Below are 20,220 nucleotides of genomic sequence, written 5' to 3' on the forward strand. Positions count from 1 at the left end.
ATGTTAGAAAGCAAAGCAAGCAAGAAAGTACCTCAAGTCAGTACACAAAAAGTGTCGTTGAGGATGAATCCTGAGCGAAGTATGCACCAATTGAGAACAAGTGTTCGTAGTGTAAAATGAAGCTCTTCCTGGAGCTCACTCTCGAATAGTCATATATCTAATGCAGCGATATATACAAAACCCATACCATGAAGAAGCGAACAGGTTACAGCAATGCTAGAAGCCAGCACCCAAGAAAATAAGCAAACGATGCCTGAATCCATCAGGACCCGCCCAAAACGCCATTTGGTGGAGGTCGTCAAAGTTCGTGTCTATCCAAAATGCGAGTATGCAATTTTCGCTTTGCGGAACAAAATCATCGCTGGTAACAAAGGGAAAGAAAAACAGGTGGAGAAATCGGCTATGCGATGCAATGCAATAAGATGCCAACGCTGAAGATGCGCGCGTGGAGAAGTGAAGTGTGATTGTGAGTGTCGTGTGTGGTGATGGCGGTAGAGATGGGCTCAAAAGTCGACACTCCATCTAAACCGAGGATCCCTCTCCGGTGGTCCGAAGTTTCGATCAAAGGGAACATTTACGATGCCTTCTTCCTCCTCGTCCCAGTCTCGCGATAGGCTGAAGCCACTGTCGGACATATCCCGTCGCGCTCTTGCTGCCATGTCTTCTTCTGAAGGCGGTAGGCGGATCTTGGCTTCGACGAGTGGTGCGGAGACGAAGCGCGAGTTGAGCAGTGCGCGAGGGGATACGAGGTCTTGGAGGCAGTTTAGGGAGGAAATGTCGGACGAGTTGAGAGGTTCGCGATGTTTGGTGTAGTAAGGGATGGAATCGGGGGTCGACGTGGTGGTGTAGCGGTGGTGTGCTGGACTGGGCTTCTCGGGAAGCGGGAGTGCGTTTTCGTCGCTGCCATTTCTCCCCGAGTTGCTGGAAAGAACAGTGGAGAGTGCGGGTCGGCTCTGACGGACGCGGATCACTTTGATGTCTGGGACGACTGCGGAACGAGGTGCGGAGTTGCCTCGGACGATTGTGTCGCTGGAGTCTCCAGATGAATGCTGGGTGCTCACTGTCTCGGTCCGCGCCATGGCGAGGTCGACCTTGGTGTCTCTTCTCTGTCTTCGGCGTGAACTGCTCGTGGCAGAAGGCGGCCGAGCTTGTGGGGTCCTGCACCGTGATGGGTTGAAGTACGAACCGTTCGGCGATGCTGAGCGGGCCTCGGGTGTCTCGCCTCGTTCCAGCTTGTTCATCAAGTGCCTTGTGCTGACCTGGCGACCTAAGCTCAATTCGACGCGACTACTGGCACCACTGCCACTCCGACTCCTGTTTCTTGCTCGTTCTTTTCCAGCCATGACACTAGCTTTGGGTGGAGGTTGGAGCATCCATCGGTTGTCGAGGGGGTCTGGAGAGGGGAGACTGACGACAGGAGGGTGCAGATCGTTGACGGGTGGTGCGCGTGCGGTGTAGTAGCTGCCGGATCTTGAAGTGCCTGGTCTCCGTATCTGATAGCCGGCACCTCCTGTTGACGAGCCTGTCATGGTCTGCTCGAGGTTTATCGAGGGCTCGTCGTGGCCCCATAGGTCCTCGTCTTCCCTCTGATAGCGCTTGTGGTTCCATGTCTCATCGTCGTCGAGGGTATCGTCGCTGAGGCGCATGTCACCTGCTTGGTCGACATCGATGCTACTCCCGCCCTTGCTCATAGCCGAGCCCTGTGTTCCGCGAGTTGGCATGCCCCTTGTGCTGCCTGTAGTGCCCGTGTTGGTCCTCCGCGCCCTTCGTGGCGGCGGTCCTGGGCCCATGACGATCTCCTCATGCCAGTATATATTGGTCCCAGTGGGTTCGGGATGGTGGTAGGCGTCGGGCTGCTCGAGTTCCAGCTTCTCCCGCACTTTCCTCGCGGCCTTTGCTGCTTTCCGTCTCTTCCTGCCGTCCGAGTAGCCGGTGCAGGGGGCGCACGAGGCGTAGTGGAAGACGGCACTCTGGACGCCTCTCAAGAACCAGGCCATGGTGGCGGTGATATATATTAGCCAACCGGTAGCTTGCGAGAGGGTGAGGGCGGCGGAGATGGGGACGCGCGTTGTGTTGTTGGTCGGCGGAGAAGGTCGCAGGCGCGGGAGCACTCGGTCCTGGATGGAGTATGGAGAGTCATTGCCGCTCTCCGTCGTGGAGGCTTCCAAAGGGTGGTAGAGAAAGGGTCAATCGCGGTGGAGCGCCGACGTTTCGTCGCTGGTTTGGGTGAGCGCGGTCCACGGATCCGGTTTCCGGCCGGGGTGGAGAAGCAGTGACGATGCAGGATAGACACGTCTGGGCAGGTTGGCGGCCGGCTCTGGGATGAGGTCTCTTAGCTTGCGCGAATTGCCATGCACGCAAGCGATTGCCCTGCGCCTTTATCGAAGCCGCTGATGACGAAGACTAATCCCCAGCTCGACGAGCCCGGTCAGTGATCGTCGTCCGACACGTCCAGTTCCGCCTTAGCGGAAACCCTCCCGATCGAGCGCGAAACGTTGACTTTGTTTCTAGCGCACCCGGGCAACACATCAATCTCCATTAATAGCTCGACTACACACGCCATGAAACACTCCCAGTTGTCCTTTCCGCCCTGAGCTACACTGCGCAACGGCATACCGACACCTTCGCACCTTCCCTTAGAGGCCAGGCCAGGCCACAAGCTGCATAACCGCGGCATAACTGCCCCGGCCGTGTAGCTGCAAAGCCCTGCCAACACATGCATAAACTAGCGGGGTTGAGGCTGCTATCCCACTTGGCGAGGCTGCGCGACTGGGGAACCCATTGGCCTTCTTCTGCCACCGTCACCACGTCTGCACCCTGAGACAGGTTGGACCCTTCACCAGAGGTAGCTCGAATTCGTGTCGCATTTCTAAGGTTTGCTGCATCCTTACTATCATAGTCTAATAAGTGAGCAGTTGCTGAGGCAATGTACACTTCTACCTTGAAAACACTCTCGAGCATACAACACTAAGTCTAGCCACCCCTGATGCTCGTCAAAATCACCTGAGGTCAGCATCGAGGAAAGCACGTTTAGCAAAAGAAAAAGCAGATGGTATATTGCTCTAAAGGTGGCTTCGCTAACGCCATGTCATGTTATCATAACGCAGTCCCTCGCGCCCACACTCCAACCTGAAAGCTCGAGGGCCATCAGCCCGAGTTCGACAAAAAGAAGTACAGGGAATATGGTCAGAAAAGCGACCGCAACGCAAGCACGTATGGTTACGTACTGTACCCATGCCAGAACCGCCGTAGCAAAACTGTCCAGAAGCAGGGCGAACCTTACCGCCGCGATATTAATTACGCTGAGCAGACTACAGGTTCGTCAACATCGCGCCCCCATCTGACACACATCAGGGCGATTGAGCAGTCTTGACGACTACTCACTCTCTGATTTGCGCCTTCAACCCAGCATTCTCCCTCTTCAGTCTAGCGTTCTCTTTTCGTAGGCGGGCCAGCTCCTCTTCGCTCGTCTTCAACCGACGTTCCACCTCTTCGTTAGCCTTTCCCTTGCGAGCGCTGCTTGTCACCCTCTCGAGCTCTTCGTTGAATTTCACGTACAGTAGCTCGTTCTCCGCGTTTACGTTGCGGTACAACTGATCTAGGTGCTTGCATCGAGCCTCCGATACTTGTAGTGAAGTTGCTACGTCATTTGAGATTCCCGAAGTACGTGCAGAGAGGGTTTCCAGTGTAGCTCTGAGCTTCTCTAGAGCAGCCACACGCGCTTCAGCCGTCCTTGCAGCTGTCCCATTCGTTATCAACGATGGAGCGGAGCTCTGGGTTGTCAGACGCGGCGTGCTTCTAGCATTCAGCTCTTGACCGATGGCACTCAGTTCATTCTGCAAAGCTTGCGAAGCTGTGTCGATATCGTGTTGCTGAGTTTGCAGTCGCTCGCGCAGCTTTTGAGGTGATTGCATCCTCAGCTTCTTGGGAGGGCTCCCAGTCAAAGGAGTGCTGGCTTTGGTCGGAGATCGTGGAGTCGAGGGTGGCAGTTTGACAGCGTTGCCGGATCCCGTTCGTTCATGCAGACCAGCACTCGTAGTTGGTCGTAGATTGGGGATGGCTGAGCTATTCGGGAGGTTTAGAGGATTGGGAATGCCCGAAACAGTCTCGCTTCGCTTCTTCGTAGGGCTGTTTGACTTGATGGTGACTTCATCATCGATGTCTGGCTTCATCGTGACCGACTTTCCCCTAATGTGTGCTGGACGATCCAAGCCGACTGCAGGGGAGTTCTCCTTCCTGTCTGTCCTTTCCACCCGCAGCGGTGAGCCTAGTCGGGTAGGCGTCGGTATCGACGAAGTGTGTTTGTGTAAAGCCATTGTAGCGGCTGAAGGAGCCAGCGGGGACTCGCTAATCTGGCGTGTTTCGTGGCGCAATGCAGGATCGACCTTGCGAGGAGTCTGCGGGGACCACTCGGGTACATCGTCAGCATCCTGCAACGTCTTGAGATCGCTCAAAGAAGAGCGTCGCTTCTTGCGGGGAGGCCCAGTAGTGGGAGGTACCTCTCCAATTGTCCCAAGATTGCCCACGAACGACCGACCATTCGCGTTCGCGTTCGAGTTCGAGTTCGAGTTTGAATTCGCGTTCTCAAACGTAAACGCGCCGAGAACAGTCGGACGGTCGCGAGAGGACGGTCGCTTTGGCGATAGGCGAGCAGCAGCGTCTATCGAGTTGGAGCGACCAAGGTGCCCGGGACCAGCCTTCCCCATGCTGGGCGACTGGAGGTCTGTGCCATGGCTGTTCTTGCTCAATGAGCGCCAGAGTGAGCCTACCTTGGACTCATTCTCTGACTTGCTGTTCTCGCGTGTCAAGGTACCAAAGCCAAAACGTCTCCGCAGTGATGTGTTGGAGTTGAGCGAGCCGGCAGCAGCGTAGCGACTCTTTGAGTCCATAGAGCCATAGTTTGGAGTACTGAACCCAGGTGTCTCGGCTGGAAACAGGGCGTCGATATCTTGCACCAAGCGGTCCATAAGGGATATGAAGTCGTTTGCGTTACCGGCAGGCACTAACATCTCGGCAAACGCTGCTGTGAGAATGCCTCGATCGCCATCGTTGCTGGTGCCATCGAGCAGTTCGGCTAGCAGATTGATGACAGCGCGGAACGCTCGTTGGTTCGGAGGGGCAAACTGGTCGAAAGTGTATTTGAAGAACTCCTCGAACTCATCAGGTGGCATGCTATCTGATCGCATCTGCAATGAGACCAATGTGGCGTGCGACAGCACAGGACCCATTCGCTCTTTCCAAGCGACACTCAAAAACTTCTCAAACACTGCGAAAAGTACATCCACAGACGATTGACCAGCGAGTTCAAGATTGGCAGGGTTCTCCAAAAGCGTATTGTAGAGTTCGTTGACAACGAGTTCATCGGCGACAGCTCTCGCCCTGACAGAGCGTCCAACTATGTTCCCTTTGCGTGCGTGCAGTGCCAGAGTCAGATTTGCCAAGGTATCTTCGAGCTTTGAGAAGGGATCGCTTGGGCCGTTGAAGGTGGCGCTCTTAGTCGTGCTGGAAGAGGTAGGGCGCGACATCTCCCCGTCATGGCTGTACGTACGATTCGGCCCAAGTTGAACCGGAGGTGCCATGCGCGGTACCTCTCCCATGGTATGCGCATTGCGTTGGAGTCTACGAGAGCCTCCTCCTTCACGGCCAATACTGCTCACACTGCCACCAAAGAAACTAGACAGCATCTTCACTGGAGAGTGTGGACGGCTCTTACTACCCGTCTGTGGTTCTGCCTCGTACATCTCCAGAGCGAGCGACTTCAGTATCTGTTGGTTCCGCGTCAGATACGCCTCGGCCAGTGTGTGGTTCTTAACGCTGTTCCGCAATTGGAAGTAATTAGCCAGGCGCTTTGTGAGAACGGGCCGGAACTCTTGGTCGGTCAATTTGTCGCGTGCCGTGTATCCATGGGCCCCATTTGACTCCAGCAGAAAGAGTCCGTCGCCGAGTATGGTGATGGTAACAGTAAGCTCGACGCCGCTGTCACCGACTTGAATGGGCTTGGTGAACTTAGACCCTTCGACAAGAATCTGTACTCTCGCAGGCTCGCGTCGACCTTCTACCTGCTGGCCAGCTGCCTCTTCCGCTATAGATGAGAAGAAACTGAGATCGCCTGGCAAATTTCGAACGTCCCATTTGCCGCCCTCTCGCTCCGCCTCTGGAAATCTGCCTTCCACACGAGCTTTGGTGAGCTCCTCGGTAACCTTGTGGCCTTTACCCTCATAGGAGCCTTGCAGGTAGAACATGCGAATGCCAAGCTTCTGGCGTTCTCGACTTCTCGGTCGTCCGGGCTGGCTGGCGAGCGGTACTGGGGATATCATTTGCAGTATTGATCCTTCTGAGTGTTCACTCAGGAAGACATCACTGAGACTCAAGTATTGATGAAACATGAGTTCCGTAGATCCATCAAACGATTCGGCGAATTTGGGGTTGTCGAGCTCGGCGAGCAAGCCACGCGCATTGATGGAACCATCCTCCGACTTTTGAAGAAGCACCAAGAAGTCCGTGAAGAGTACCATGATACCGGACACCGTAGCAGGTCCAGATAACTCCCCGTGATATGGTGGGGACAGCTCTACGCAATCAATGGCTGAGATCATTCGTCCTTTAGGGTTGAATCCCGAAGGCCACGAAGTCACCATTTTGCGCAAGCGGTCGAACACTCTGATCTGCTGCGCCGTGGGACCTTCTCTTGTGCAGATATCCGAGATCATGTCCCTTGCCTTGAGGAAGATCTTGATAGCCGGATGCCTGAGGGGCAGTTGCTTGATGATGTTGTCGATGTACAGGTTGTATCGTGGCAGGCGCTGAACAGGCTCGATGAGCATAGATGTGAGTCGCTGCTCGCCCGTCTCGTAGACTCGCTTGGAGAAACTGGAGGCTGTGTCTTTTGTGAAATGCTTCAGCAGCTGTGAGAAGTCGCCGTGGGCCGCCATGTAGTCGGTGTAGCAATCTGCAAATTGTGGAAGCCACTCAACAAAAGCCCTGGCGACGGCGGCCGCTCCGGTGACATCTGGTGCGTCCTTCTGTCCACGCAAGGGCGCGATGTAGACATCGTCTGCTGCTGTCTCAATGTCCTCAATGGCTCCGTTCTCCGACTCTTCCAGAATTACACGTAGAGCGTCTAAGAACTGCGAATTAACCTCTAGAATCTTGTCCAGACTGGGAGGAAACAAGCCTCTCAGTGCTTGTTCGGTAGGGCTGGAGCTCGAGCTCGACTTCTGCTTGGCCTTCTCACGGAACTCGACCGCTACTGTGTGTACCAGCTCGTCCAGTTTGTAGACATAGTTCTCTTCCGTGTCCAACAGCTCACACATCTCCCGTCGGAGAGTCTCTTTTTGTTTCCTCGAGAAGGATTGTGATCGGTTGAGGGCGGTCGGTTTGGAGGGTGCGCGGCGGAGTTTGGAGGTCGGGAGGAAGGCGCCGTCTCCGAACAGCCTGACGACGGGCGCGTACTGTCCGTATCGCTTTTCGATGAGGTCTTCTTCGAGGTCTTCGAACTGGCCGGACTCGCGCGATTCCAGCTTCGTGACACTGCCCTGGGGGAGGACTACATCCAGATCTATCCAGGAAAGCGTCTGCTCGCCCAAAGCATGGCGCACGTCGATTATGACATCTGCGACGTTCTCGACCTTGATCATCCTGGCAGCGACAATGGCGGCATGCGCCTCGGAGAACAGCCTGGGGGCCATGGGCAGGTTGGCGGAGGAATCATACCGCCTCTCCCAAGCGCTCTTGATCTCCGCGGGCAGCTCGAGGAAGTACTTGTACAGGCTGAAGGCGAGACCGCGACATATCTCGTCGCCCTGCTCCTCGCGCGGCAGACATGTGACGGCATTGTAGTATGTGGCTGTGGGCGAGATAATCAGGCGGGCGAAGTTCTGGAAGCCGGCCGGGGTGAAGACGTGGGCCTGGATGCGCGAATGTGTCGCCTGGGTGGAAGTGGCCGTCGGACCGTAGAAGATGAGCACGGGGGAATTGGAGAGCAGCTCGTCGGTCGTGTAGAAGAGCGACAGGTCCTCAGCGGACAGGGCCGCGGGCTCGGGGTTGATTACGACCATGGTGCCAATTGCGCGGAAACGAGTGACGGCGACGGCGGGCAGCAGTCAGACAGTGAAGAGGCAATTAGGACGGCGGGTGCATGGCTGGGCGCAGCGGCAGAGGGGCAGGCGGTGTTGTTGTCGTCCGAGTCGGTGGTGCTAGGAAGCCATTGGGGTAGAGAAGGGACAGTGGAGGCGCGTCCCGGGACTAAACAACAACGAATCCCATGGATCTTGTTGAAGCCCGAACCAAGAAAGCGGTCATGCAGCTGCGACCAAGCGCAGGTGGGCAGCTGCAGCGCGAATAACCAAGGTGCCACAGGTGCGACACGCCCGAGCATGGGGTTCCCAGCAAGCGGCCGCAGTGACAAGTATTTTTGGCCTGCAAATGATGCCCTTGCAGCGTATCGTCCGATCCGTCTCTCTGCTAGCTGCACATCGCCGCACCCCGCAGTGTCCACAAACAAAAAAGCACCGTCGTCATAGCAGCTGCCGCGATGAGATGAGGTACAACAGACTTTGAGACTGTCAGCAGCGTAAATTGGACGTTGTGTGTGTGTTGAGTCAAGACATGGCTACGCAGCAAGATGAAGGCGGTGTGCCCTTCTCCATTGCCCACCAGCAGCAGCACTTCCGCCTGCTCGAGCTGCCCCCAGAGATTGTTGAGCTGATAGACGCGCCCAACCCGCCGCTGTAGGTGCGCTGACCTGTCGTTTCCATGCGGGTACCCTTCTCATCATACGCGCTAGGCTCTCCATCAAGTCCCAAGTCCAGTCTGCCGCTTCTGGCACGTCCAACGCGAAGCCTGCATATGCAGTACTTTGTACGCCGAACAAGACCTTCCAGCTGCGCCAGGTCCAAACCTCCAACTCGCTCTACATAGCCCAGCCCGCGCTCGAGGCCCATGGCAACGAGATACCCACCCCTACCACGCGCGCCATTGCGCTGTGCACCGCGACGCTCGAAGCCCATGCATCCACCGCGTCTGCCACCGCCCTACTGAGAGAGGCACTGCCGGTATACGACATTGTTGCAGGGGACGTCGACGCGACCAGCAATGGTAGGAGCAAGGCGAGCATGTTCGGCGATATGCCCTTGTCGGAAGGGGAATGTCAGGTTGGATGGGACGAGCTGATGGCATTCGAGGCGGATGGAGGATCATACCAGCCTTCGCCAAATGCCCTCTCACAAGTATGGAGGTCCATCAACGCCGCTGCACTGGCCGAGGGCATCAAACTACAAGCGCAGTTCTTGACCAACGACATCACCAAAGCCGCAGCGGAGGAAGGGCATCCGCCAGGCCTCGTAGAGGCCATACTGGCATACCTATCTACAGCAGACAACGACAGGAACGGACCATGGTCGTGTCTGGATCGGGAAAAGACTGTCACATTTACTGGCAGGACACTGCTGGAAGCCAAACGCGGCGCAGACTTCCTCATCGCCGACTTCACCGACACGTGGGAGGACCGCCTGCCCGAAGTATGGCGCAAGGACGCGCAACTCGGTGCCATCGAAGGCATCTATGACTTCCCATCCGATACCACGATAAGGGCAAAGAGCAAGGCCGCCACAACTGCAGGTGGAGACAGCTCAGTGGCAGCCATGAAGCCGTCAGCGCGCAAGTGGCACGAGAAGTTTGCCAAAACAAGAAAGAAGTGAGCATGGTCGCGTTGGTGATAGCGCAGTCACGTGACCCGGCGCGTTATCAACGCGTCTTACCGGGATCGGGAAGTGCAACTGCCGGCCGCTTGCTAATGCAAATTTCACAAGCCGCCAGTGGCTAGATGGGTAATCACTTCCCAAGCATGCAAGGCTGTGCCACGCAAAACATAGATACCCCAAACTATAACCTTACATCGTCTTCGAGTGACATTGTTGTTTTTCTCTCCAGCGTATGAAGCGTGTCCAATCTATCGCATCCATTCTCAGAGCCCCACCTCGACTTGCTCTGACATCGTTTGAAAGGCATTACTCTACAGTCAGCCCCAGACTGCAACAATCTATACGCCCCGCAAACCAACAAAACATGGCGACAATCTCAGGAGATGACGGTCCTACTGCACCAGCCCCTCCTGTAGTCAATGACCCAAACTCTACCCCTGCGACGAACGAGGAAAAGCCTCTACCCAAACTCTCCGCATCCGAGTTTCGCCAGTATAACAGAATGGCGGAGCACATGAACTATTTCCACGATAACTTCAGAGCGACGTGGAAAGTTCTATACGGAGCGTGTGAAGCACAGAAGAGGCCCAAGAACATGTCCATCCGCCAATTCATTAGCATGGGCCAGCAATTTTGTCGTCAGTTTCTCCCATAACTCAGCCAAAAAGTATCATCATCTGACCGTCCCCATATAGATCACCTCACAGTGCACCACACAATAGAAGAGCAGCACATCTTCCCCGTCTTAGCCAAGAAGATGCCCGCCTTCAAGAAGGAACTCGAGCTTCTCACCCAGCACAAGCAGATCCACAAGGGTCTCGACAAGCTAGAAAAGTACTTGGAAGAGTGCGAAGGCGGTGAGCGAGAGTTGCGGTTGGGCGAGTTGAAGGAGATTTTCGATTCTTTTGGCGAGGTTTTATGGCAGCATCTGGATGATGAGGTCAAGCAGTTGGAAGCCGAGAATATGAGGAAGTATTGGAGTTTGGATGAGATGAGGCGGATCCCTATGTAGACTACTATGTTGGATTGCGATGGGTGGCGAGTGAGCGAAGGCGAAGGCACAGGGCGTTCAAGTAATGACGGCTGGATGAGTACCTGCAATCTTATGACACTTTTCTCATCCGTCTTTGCCAACCACGACTGCGCGATGCACTAACATCCCGAAGAACCCTTCAAGCTCTTGCATCCTTAGGCCTCCAGACCCCCAGACAAAACACACAACGATGCAAACGACGTTCAACAATCCATAAAACGATCCACATACACGGGCTAACACACTAGCGCGGCCCCTAGTTCACGCCTCGAAACGGGTGACAGCAGACCCAACGTTCCCTGAGGCAACTTCATGTTCGTTTCGCACTATTGATTTGTTTTGGATTGGGGGATTCAGGTACAGGGACCGGGTTGTTGGGAGGGGAGCCGTCAGACTAAATTTATTCGTGAGTCTGGGTCAGGGTCTACCGCGTGAGATGTTGCTGTTGATGTAACGATGAAGCGACGATGTACAGCGATGAGTCTGTGGGTAGAATGCATTTGAATGTAATACGAATAATGTGGCGCACGGGAAGTGTTCATGTATCGATAAAAAGAATGCAATGACTGCTATTGTACATGCTACATGAAAAAAGTAAAAGGCCATAAAGCTTGTATAAACTTCCAATATATGCGCAAAAAGCAGATGGGTATGATGAACACCAGAAAAAGCTTTTGCCGCCCAGCAGTGTATTAGTACCTTTCCCATCCCCACAAACGCCTTCGCTGTAAAAACATCGCATCAATCCGGTCCAATGCCTGACGCTCACTTCGGAAGCTGCAAACCTATCATACTTCTCTTCTTCAAACTGAGGAAACGTCTCGGGCTGCGGAATTCCCAGTCAATTCTCGGTGTCCATCCGCCCTCTCCGACGACGTCGGGTATACTAGGCGCACCGCTATCGCTTCGTTGGTGGTATGCTGGTTCAGGCGCCTCTGGTCCATCCCCTCCTGTCGTACGGCTGAAGACGCTCCTCGTCGGGCTCTTGCTCATGCTGAAAGTTGATTCAACCGGGCTAGGGAGTTGCTGCCATGGCCCTCCCAGTCTTCGGACGATCCTCGCTTCCTCGCTCTCCCGCCATCGTTGCTTTTGCTCCGCGGTCGCAAAGGTAGCTAGTGTGCTGGTGGACTTGCTGATGAATGAGGATAGGCGTTGGGAGATGATGGAACTGCGCGCTGATCTATCTGCCGTCTTTGGTACTGCCAGAGAGCTGCGGGCCGAGTTCCTGTTGAGGTCCATGTCTGGTGGCGCCAGGGAGCTGCGTGAAGAGTTTCCGAGATCTATCTCTATAATCCTGGGGGCAGGGAGCTCCTCGACCTTCTCATTCTCCAACTCTTTTTCTTCGTCTTCACTGAAAGACCTGGCCGACTTGTTGTCATCTTGTACGCTGTCCGAGGAAGTAGGTCGCGAGTCTTGCATTTCCACGTCACCCATTCGTGATCTAGCGTAGCTACCAGGCCCCTTTGCGCCATTGGGGATGTGCCAGCGGAGGTCTACGCGAAGTATGGCGTACATGAGTACCGTCTGGATCTCCACGAGGAAGTTGAAAATGTAGAATGGTGCCTTACCGAGATAGCCTGGTAGAGGTTGTGATCTCGGGACTGGTGTCTGGAAAGCAACACCACAGCGATACCATGCGCCAATAGAGAGGAGTGTGGTGCTAATCATCAGGACTATGACTTTTGTACGAAGACGGCCCATACCGAAATGATCGAGCGGCGAATAGGGAATGAGAAGCGTGAGCACCGTCATCGGCAAAGGTAGTGTAGCGACGATGGCCAGGAAGGTTGCGCCGTACTGCTGGAAGCCGCGGTCCGTCGCTCGAGTTCCTGCGTTGGGAGTATAAAAGCTCTGAACTGTAGCTGTAATGACAGCGATAAGTGTCAAGCCGATCAACGCGTAAAAGGCTTTGAACACGATGCCAAACGCAGGATGCCAACCCACCGACGGATGTGTCGACCTTACTAGGCGCATCGCGAAAACGAGATTGATGACGAATAGTATAAGAACACCTGCTGCGATGAAGATCTGTGCAGCAATCGCAAGTGGAATGTTGGTTGGATTAGAGACCGATGCGAGTCGCAAGATTGATGTCAATATGCGTTCCATGCAGAAAACTTCGGAATAGTCAGCATCCATTTCATCCAGAATGTGGCTATACATACGGAAGATGAAGAGGTTTGGTAAGAACTTGTGACCTCGTGCTCTGTTCTTTTGGAATATCTTCATGTGTACTGCTGCTCCGACCATGAAGAAGAACATGAAGACAGTTTGGGCAGGAATATCGACCCGTTTCACTGGAGGACCACCCAGAGGCCATACCATAGGAGCATATGGTGGCGCTTGTGATGCCTTTTCAACGTCAGTGACTTTGTCTCTCTCCAAGTTCCAGGCCCATCAGATAAGCCTATGGGTGGGGTACACTTACCACAGAAGGTGGTATGCCGCCTTGTGATGCCATGGTATCGCTACTTGTGTTTATTCGACTTTTCGGACCTAGTTTGCGCCGGCGATAGGCGATGCGTTGGAGATGAGAGTCGTGACTAGTCAATAGTCGGAGTACCAGGACGTCGAAGCGATACGGGGAGCTTCGCGCAGCGAGGCGCAAGCCCACCATATATGTTGCGCCGCACCATTTCAATCATCACTCCACTTGTGTCAACACGCCTGCAGAACACTTGTGCTATGTTTTGTCCATGCGTCCAAACAGTAGTGTGGTGTTTGATGTTAGTGTCTGAATCGCGAAACCGAGACACCGATCGCTATTTCGGGACTGCCGCTAGAACAACGTCAAGAACTAATACCACGTTCTGACCACGGGAGCCCTGTACATCGAATGTCAATGTTCGATGACCCCAATCTGCAGTGCTGAAGTCATCGATCTCACACAGACGTCGGTAGCTGGCTTACATGCTCCAATAAAGCGACGTCACACCTCAGCTGCAAAACAGCCCGATCAGGCCAATGTTGCGACGGACCAAATGGCTTGCGACTTAAAACGTATTTCATTCATTCTGTCCATCTCTTGCTCAGGTATTCACCGAGACTGCGAACGTATGCCGTGCACCATAGTCCGCATTCATGAACATTGCTACTACTTAGGAACCGAGGCGTTTCAAGAAGCCCCACGAATACCTGGACTGTATGCTATAGCTGACACTGCCTCTGGTGGTCTATTCCACATCGTTCCCTGGCTCGCAATTTGAAGTCTTCGCAGGTTCGGAGGCCTGACGTCTGTCATCGAACGCTGTCAGGCATGCAAGAGCTGAGTCTACCGAATACCCAGGAGGTGCTCGCTGTCCCAGTACGTGTCACTCTGTACTCTCCAACACCATTGCTGATCTCCAGGGTCCCCCGCCGTCTTAATCTGCGTAATATGAATCGTCAACGTCGTTAATAAGGGCTGGCAATCTTGCCATCACTCTCCGTCTCGCTTTGACCGTCCAGGTGTGCTGAACATTAAAATCGGCTGATGTGGTCTCAAGATGTGGGTACTCGGTTGAGCTGGTAGTGACCAGTCTCAGCAGTAAAATCGTTGTCATGATCTTCTTCGTGAGCTTTCTCGTATAGTGTCTCATCGCCCAGTTCAGGGGCATGTCCATCATCTGTGCCAGCCTGTAGAACGTTCCGGCATCTCGTCAATGTCAGTTGTCCGAGTCCTACGTGGGTTTGGGCGTTTTCAAGTCTTGACGAAGTGTTCGCACCAACGATCATAGATGTTTTGCCCACAACTAAAGCATTGGCGGTAGTCGTAGCCCAACCCGCCGATAAAGGTGGTGACCCAGCTCGTAGAACTAGTTCGCGCTTGATACCAGGCTTCTGTCTCTTGGTCGGATTGGCGATCCTTTGGCGGTTGACAATTTTCTTGGGAACGAGCTTTAGTTCGGAACCAACAAACCCGTCAAAAGCATCTCGAAGGTTTGGACAATATCGCTGCATCTTAGTAGAAAGTTGTGTGGGTCTCTCCAGGGGCTCTGTGTGCATTCCCATTGGTTCGGTCTTGGGAAGGCCGACAGAGTCTGGCGGTTGTGTTGTCTTCGGTATCAGCCTACTCTTCGTGATGATGACGCCGCCTGAAGTCTGCGTGAAGGTCAGCAGTGTCAGCGTTGACTATCGTTGACATACGGAGATGTGCAACGTATTTGTAAGACGTATTTGGCTATCTTCGATAGGGTCCACGACCGCAATGGGAGCAGCAACATTGAGAGTAACATCCTAAAGTCAACAGCGTTAGCTGGCCGCAAGCTACCTACGACGAAACCCGTGGAAGCTCCTTACACCCGGTAGGGGTAGTCCATCCAGTGTAGTAGTCCGCAGCAAAGCGAGCTCATGTACTGGCAAACGCCGTTTCCGAGTGCTCGAAAGCCCGTTGCGAAGTCCTTGTTTGCCGCCGCTAACAGAGGCTAGACAGAGGTCTGGTGGTGATGAACTTGGGATGTCGTATACAGATGGCGCCTTCGTGAGACCATCCAAGGCAGATCTATCTTCTTCGATGTTGGTATCCAGCGGCCTGTCGGTAGCTGCAGCTTCCTCACACAAGTTGGTTCCGATGAATTCTGCCTCGGCAGATAATTTTGAGGGCAAGATTGCTGGCTCCCTGGCCGGTTCCTTGACTGACACGTCGCGATGTAATCCGGAGAACGGGGCAGCGGAGTTTACCACGTCCAGATTTTGGATAGGCGGTTTGAAACGTGACGGACGGTCTGGTATCCCTCCCACACATGAAAGAAAGGCGCTCAGCCGTAGACGATTGCCGACGAAATTAGCATCGTGCGCCATGTTGCTTGAGACGGCGGTTCACACGTGGGTTAGTGCGAGCGAAGGGATATGTGATCAAAGTCGCATGTCGTGCACACAAAAGCTTCAGAGCATGCTGTATGCTGCAGCGAAGTCTGAGGTTGCAGTCGCGGAGACAGATGGCGGCTGCCAAGAGAGCCATGACGACGCGGGTCCCGAGGTCCATGCGCCTAACGCGTCGCGAATCTTTCAATGTTGCGAAGACTGGAGGAAGTGGCAGAGGGCAATCGCAAGCTATCATAAGAACCCACCATGTCGATACCGTCCACACCGAGATGGCCTGCAGACGAAACGGGCGTGCCAGAGATAGCCGGCGACGAGTGCTTCGGAGACCTGGTAGACAAACTGTGCCAGTCAGTCGATGCATGTGAATGCGCAATTGTCCAGTGGCCTAACCCGAGAGTAGGTTCTTTGAGCATAAGATCAAGCTGCCACATACCTTCGAAGATTTGCGTCGATCGCAGGAGGGCCGGGCAGTCCAGCCTCTCATCGCATACCTGTCTACCCAAGTCGACCACCCTGCCCTCGTGTCCGCTCTACTGTACGTCGAGGCAACCCAGGTCGCTTTTATCAATACCAGATGGTTGCATGCCGGAGTGGAGAGCGCTGACCATATTGAAGGGCCCTGAAGGGACATTTCTCTGCCTTGGAGGAAACCAGCGACGAGCCTGGCGTGAACGAAGCGCGAGGCTACGCATGCGAATTCGTAGCCTGGCAATTCTTGACGAACCTGAAAGAAGCCGACATCATCGAGTCTCTGCTAGTAGAACTCCCGCCGGCAACGACGCCGACCACCTCCAACCCACCGAACGGCTACCACTCGGGCGAGAACGAACGCGACACCACACATGCCGACGAGCGGTCGCCTTTGCTTCCCGTATCCAACACCGATTACTTCAGCCGCGGCGACTCTCCCAGATCTCGCTTCGGATCGCTGATGTCACAATGCGAGAATCTCAGTGCATTGGAGCTTGCGACTGTATCTGGTGCGAAGAAGTTCCTGTCCCAGAGACCAGTCCAGAAAATCATAAATGGCTTGTGGAAAGGCGACATCGTATTCTGGGAGACCCTCAGTCTACACTCAGAGAAGAAGCCCAAAAAGTACAACCGAAAGCAGGCCGATCCCTTCTCCAGGCTACGCGTTCCGTTGTACTTGAAGATTTTCGAGACACTCTTTTTTGCGGCATTCTTAGGGCTGTACTACGCAGTTCTAGTGCAGCGAAACAACGCCCGAGTAACCATTCCCGAGATACTGCTCTACGTGTGGATTGCCAGCTTCGCGTACGATGAATTTTCGGATTGGTTAGACGCAGGGCAAAGCTCGTTCTATGCCTCGGACTTTTGGTAGGCATGCGTTTCTCATCGCCATTTTGATGGAGGCTAACGTCTTTAGGTGGACCTGGGACATCAGTATCGTCGTCGTGGGCTTTGTCTTCTGCATTATGAGGATTGTTGGTCTGACTACAGCCAACGCTACCACCATCGATCTTGCCTATGACGTACTCGGACTAGAGGCTCTCTTCCTCGTGCCGCGTATCTTCTCTCTCTTGAGTCTCAATCGATATTTTGGCACCCTTATCCCGTGTCTCAAAGAAATGACCAAGGATTTCATCAAATTCCTTTCACTGGTAGTCATCCTGTACCTGGGTAAGGCGTCCGACGCTTTAGTAGCTGCAGCCAATGCTCACCGATATAAAGGGTTTCTAACTACTTTCGTACTGCTGGCTAGAGATAGTAGATTCAATGCGAAGCAGATGGCAAGTTGTCTATCGGGGTCACCGACGTGCCAACTGCTGACTCGTGCAACGTAGAGTTGGATCCTGATCAAGGTCTTTTTCGGGTAATGGTTAACATCACGCCACTGTTGCTATACCAGCTAATGCCTTCTCAGCTCTAGCTACCTAGGTTTCGGTGAGTCAAGCCTCAGGCAACGGCCAAGCGAAGGCATACACCGATTCTTGTCCACCAGTACTGACGACAGCTGCCTGCAGATGTCGCCGAAGAGATGTATGCACTCCTCCGATCAACAGTGCCAATGGCTTGCTAATGCCTGCATAGCTCGCCGTTCTTCGGACCTCCTGTGATGGTACGAGTTTGACTATTTGGAATGCATCGCATCGCGGTCTGCTGATCACACACTAGCTTGTTTTCGTCACTTTGACAAACATCTTGTTGATTACAAGCCTCATATCGCTTTTGAGCAACTCGTTGAGTAAGGTAATGGGTTTTTCCATTGGTCCTCACTGCTTTGCAACCTCAAATCGCATGCATGTCTGTGCATGCCAAGCGCAAAACAACGGTTAACGCCCGACTGGACCGCCTCATCTCCATTGCAGTCTCCCCAGAGTGCATTCGCATTGGGGTTAGCACTTGACTTTTTCCGGTTGGTCTTACGGGGGTGTGATACAGCCCCATTGGGACTGCAACAGGAGATTTCTCGCAGGCACTGACTGCCCTGACCCCATGAACAACCGGCTATAGCTTATCATCTCTGGTTATATTACTTTCCAAAGGATCGATATTGACGGTGGACAGGTTCTCGATCATGCGCGAGATGAATATTTGTTCATGTACGTCGGCATGATCCAAGGCAACTTTCTTCAGGCACTGACGATGCAGCTATTCCGTATACGTGCTCGAAGCATCAAGCTCAAATCGATTGACATACTTTCTGCCTCCACTGGTAAGTATGTTGTTCAGTGCTATTATTATGGGGAGGTTAAAAGCGGGCATTAAGCGCCGGGTCGTTCAACGCCCAATCGACACAGCCTCTATGGCCATCGTGGAAGACGCGCTCAGAACCAACCAGTCAAAGCTTCGTGGCCGGCTCGTGAAGGAAGCATCGTCGGCGGATGCTCTGCCGTTGTCACGTCACTGACAAGCCTTGTTCTGGCGCTCAGGCTCTCTCGACTCAAGGCCGCTGTGAATCCCTGCGAACCCACAACGCAGTGGTATCCACAGCCGTGCTCAACTTTGCAAGGCTGACCGGCTTCCAGAATCTCATTCCGCTAGTCATTCGACCGTTGCGGCTCGTCATCCCCTCCGAGCGACTCAGGAGCGTCCGGATCGTCTTGCTCAAGGCCACGCATCTACCTCTTGTATTTGCAATCTGGGCTTACGAGCAGCTGACCGATACCCGTAATCTCGATGTGAAAGCGACATCTTTCAGCGGACCGCAGACACCAACCCCACCAAAAAAGGCTCTTCGGTTGCCGGTCAACTCTCCACGCCTATTGATGGCGGAAGCACCAAACTCATTTGCGAGGAAGCCCCAGAAGCCCCAGGCACGAGCAGGGTCTACAGAAACCGATGCTCCATTGAAGGCACTAGTCCTTAAGCTTTCAACGCAAGTTGAAGAACTTACTGCGATGGTGTCGCAGCTCCAGCAGCAGCGCGAAGCGAGCACATCGGTCGCTTGATGGCCGGCGCTTGCAGCCGCGGACATATAGGTACATTTTGCTAAGGATGAGCACTGCAAATCCGGTTAAAATTCAAGTTGATCTTATCTGTCTATCCCAAGAGCTACTCAAACAAGCGCGTATGGAGTTGAGGTGTTGGTGTCTCACTTTGGTAACGGCATTGGGGTGACACATGAATGAACGATCAACGTCAGATACAGACGGGACATCCTTTGCCAGACTGGCCAGTTTCATGGGGATGCACATCGAGCAAGGGTACAACCGCCCTCTCCTCTTGCGCCTCAAAGTCCGGTCGGCGCAAGGATGCCTGTGTTCGGCCCGCTAAGGCCTAGCTACCCGGCTGTCTGGTTCACTTGCACATACCCCGGTCTCGAGCTGCATCCATCGCCCCCCTGCCACTCTTTCATAGCCCCATGAAGCTAACAGGCGCCTGCCGCGTAGGCGGCTCGAGCTTTCTGTTCATGCTGCCCTGTCTAGCATAATTTCAGAATCTGCCTAACACTCAAGAGCCCACTGTTTAACGTAGGCTCCGAGAACGCACTGGCGCAGTATACAAATCAATTCCATCTTGGAGTTAGTCACGCACTGCATCGTACAGATATAACTCGTCCCGAAACGCCCTGCAGTTGGCATCCTCATCCAGCTTCTACCACATCATTTCTATCTTTGCCTGTCTTCATTCCTCGCCAACCTACTTGACCTCAAAGACTTGTGGACTACGTTCATCCCTTTGAGATCCTTTCATCATGTACTCGTACGCGGACCAGCCCACGCCACCTTTCAACTCGCCTTACCAACAACACACATCTCAACCAGGCTCCCTGCTTGAGTCACCCTATCCTTCACCAAGACAACAAGAGCCGCGGCCCAGCTACCCACATGGTCTTGGTTTATATCCAGTCCACCCTTCAATGCCGAACACTCTCTCTCCATCGTCTCCCCCACAATCGGAAGGCTGGGTTAGCGCTCAGTATCCCAACGGCACCTCGGCAGAGGCCACTGCAGATCCCTATCTGTCAGGAGCTTTCGATCACCCAGTCCCCCATTCGCCAGTACCGTGGAGTTCCGCCCAGGACACACCTCCTACATCCCCAGACGTGTACAGTCAACGCGCGATGTCTGCTGCTTATTCGCACGATGGCTCAGAGCCGGAGTCTTACTCTAGCATCAAGTTAGAGGGCCCGGCATGGAACCCAGCAGCTCGCATCCAGTTTGGCACAGAAGTGCCAGTTACTATGGGTGGTCATTCCTTATCAGGGCATCCACCACT

At 54.0% G+C, this 20,220-nt stretch overlaps 6 protein-coding genes across 6 annotated transcripts; 3 read left to right on the top strand and 3 right to left on the bottom strand.

Annotated features, from left to right (window-relative positions):
- Positions 1-503: 503 nt before the first annotated feature.
- Positions 504-1,997, bottom strand: J4E88_009662 (uncharacterized protein; the record flags this gene model as incomplete). Its single annotated transcript, XM_049403261.1, has 1 exon — positions 504-1,997. The coding sequence occupies one exon, from the start codon at positions 1,995-1,997 to the stop codon at positions 504-506; it is 1,494 nt and encodes a 497-aa protein (XP_049251035.1).
- A 1,383-nt stretch (positions 1,998-3,380) lies between these two features.
- On the bottom strand, positions 3,381-8,057 carry J4E88_009663 (uncharacterized protein; the record flags this gene model as incomplete). Its single annotated transcript, XM_049403262.1, has 1 exon — positions 3,381-8,057. One exon carries the CDS (start codon positions 8,055-8,057, stop codon positions 3,381-3,383), a length of 4,677 nt encoding a protein of 1,558 aa, XP_049251036.1.
- Positions 8,058-8,607: 550 nt separating this feature from the next.
- Positions 8,608-9,698, top strand: J4E88_009664 (uncharacterized protein; the record flags this gene model as incomplete). The annotated part of the gene is made up of 2 exons (XM_049403263.1): positions 8,608-8,729; positions 8,786-9,698. 2 exons carry the CDS (start codon positions 8,608-8,610, stop codon positions 9,696-9,698), a joined length of 1,035 nt encoding a protein of 344 aa, XP_049251037.1.
- A 367-nt stretch (positions 9,699-10,065) lies between these two features.
- Positions 10,066-10,713, top strand: J4E88_009665 (uncharacterized protein; the record flags this gene model as incomplete). Its single annotated transcript, XM_049403264.1, has 2 exons — positions 10,066-10,339; positions 10,397-10,713. 2 exons carry the CDS (start codon positions 10,066-10,068, stop codon positions 10,711-10,713), a joined length of 591 nt encoding a protein of 196 aa, XP_049251038.1.
- Positions 10,714-11,499: 786 nt separating this feature from the next.
- On the bottom strand, positions 11,500-13,195 carry J4E88_009666 (uncharacterized protein; the record flags this gene model as incomplete). The annotated part of the gene is made up of 3 exons (XM_049403265.1): positions 11,500-12,851; positions 12,900-13,086; positions 13,163-13,195. 3 exons carry the CDS (start codon positions 13,193-13,195, stop codon positions 11,500-11,502), a joined length of 1,572 nt encoding a protein of 523 aa, XP_049251039.1.
- Positions 13,196-15,783: 2,588 nt separating this feature from the next.
- J4E88_009667 (uncharacterized protein) lies at positions 15,784-18,950 on the top strand (the record flags this gene model as incomplete). The annotated part of the gene is made up of 9 exons (XM_049403266.1): positions 15,784-15,884; positions 15,938-16,072; positions 16,153-16,875; positions 16,925-17,178; positions 17,343-17,360; positions 17,523-17,538; positions 17,590-17,617; positions 18,067-18,214; positions 18,493-18,950. The coding sequence occupies 9 exons, from the start codon at positions 15,784-15,786 to the stop codon at positions 18,948-18,950; spliced, it is 1,881 nt and encodes a 626-aa protein (XP_049251040.1).
- Between the last annotated feature and the right edge of the window lie 1,270 nt (positions 18,951-20,220).

The sequence above is a fragment of the Alternaria novae-zelandiae genome, assembly GCF_023758075.1.
Source record: "Alternaria novae-zelandiae strain BMP 2774 chromosome Unknown scaffold_25, whole genome shotgun sequence".
NCBI classification, from domain to species: Eukaryota; Fungi; Ascomycota; class Dothideomycetes; order Pleosporales; family Pleosporaceae; genus Alternaria; species Alternaria novae-zelandiae.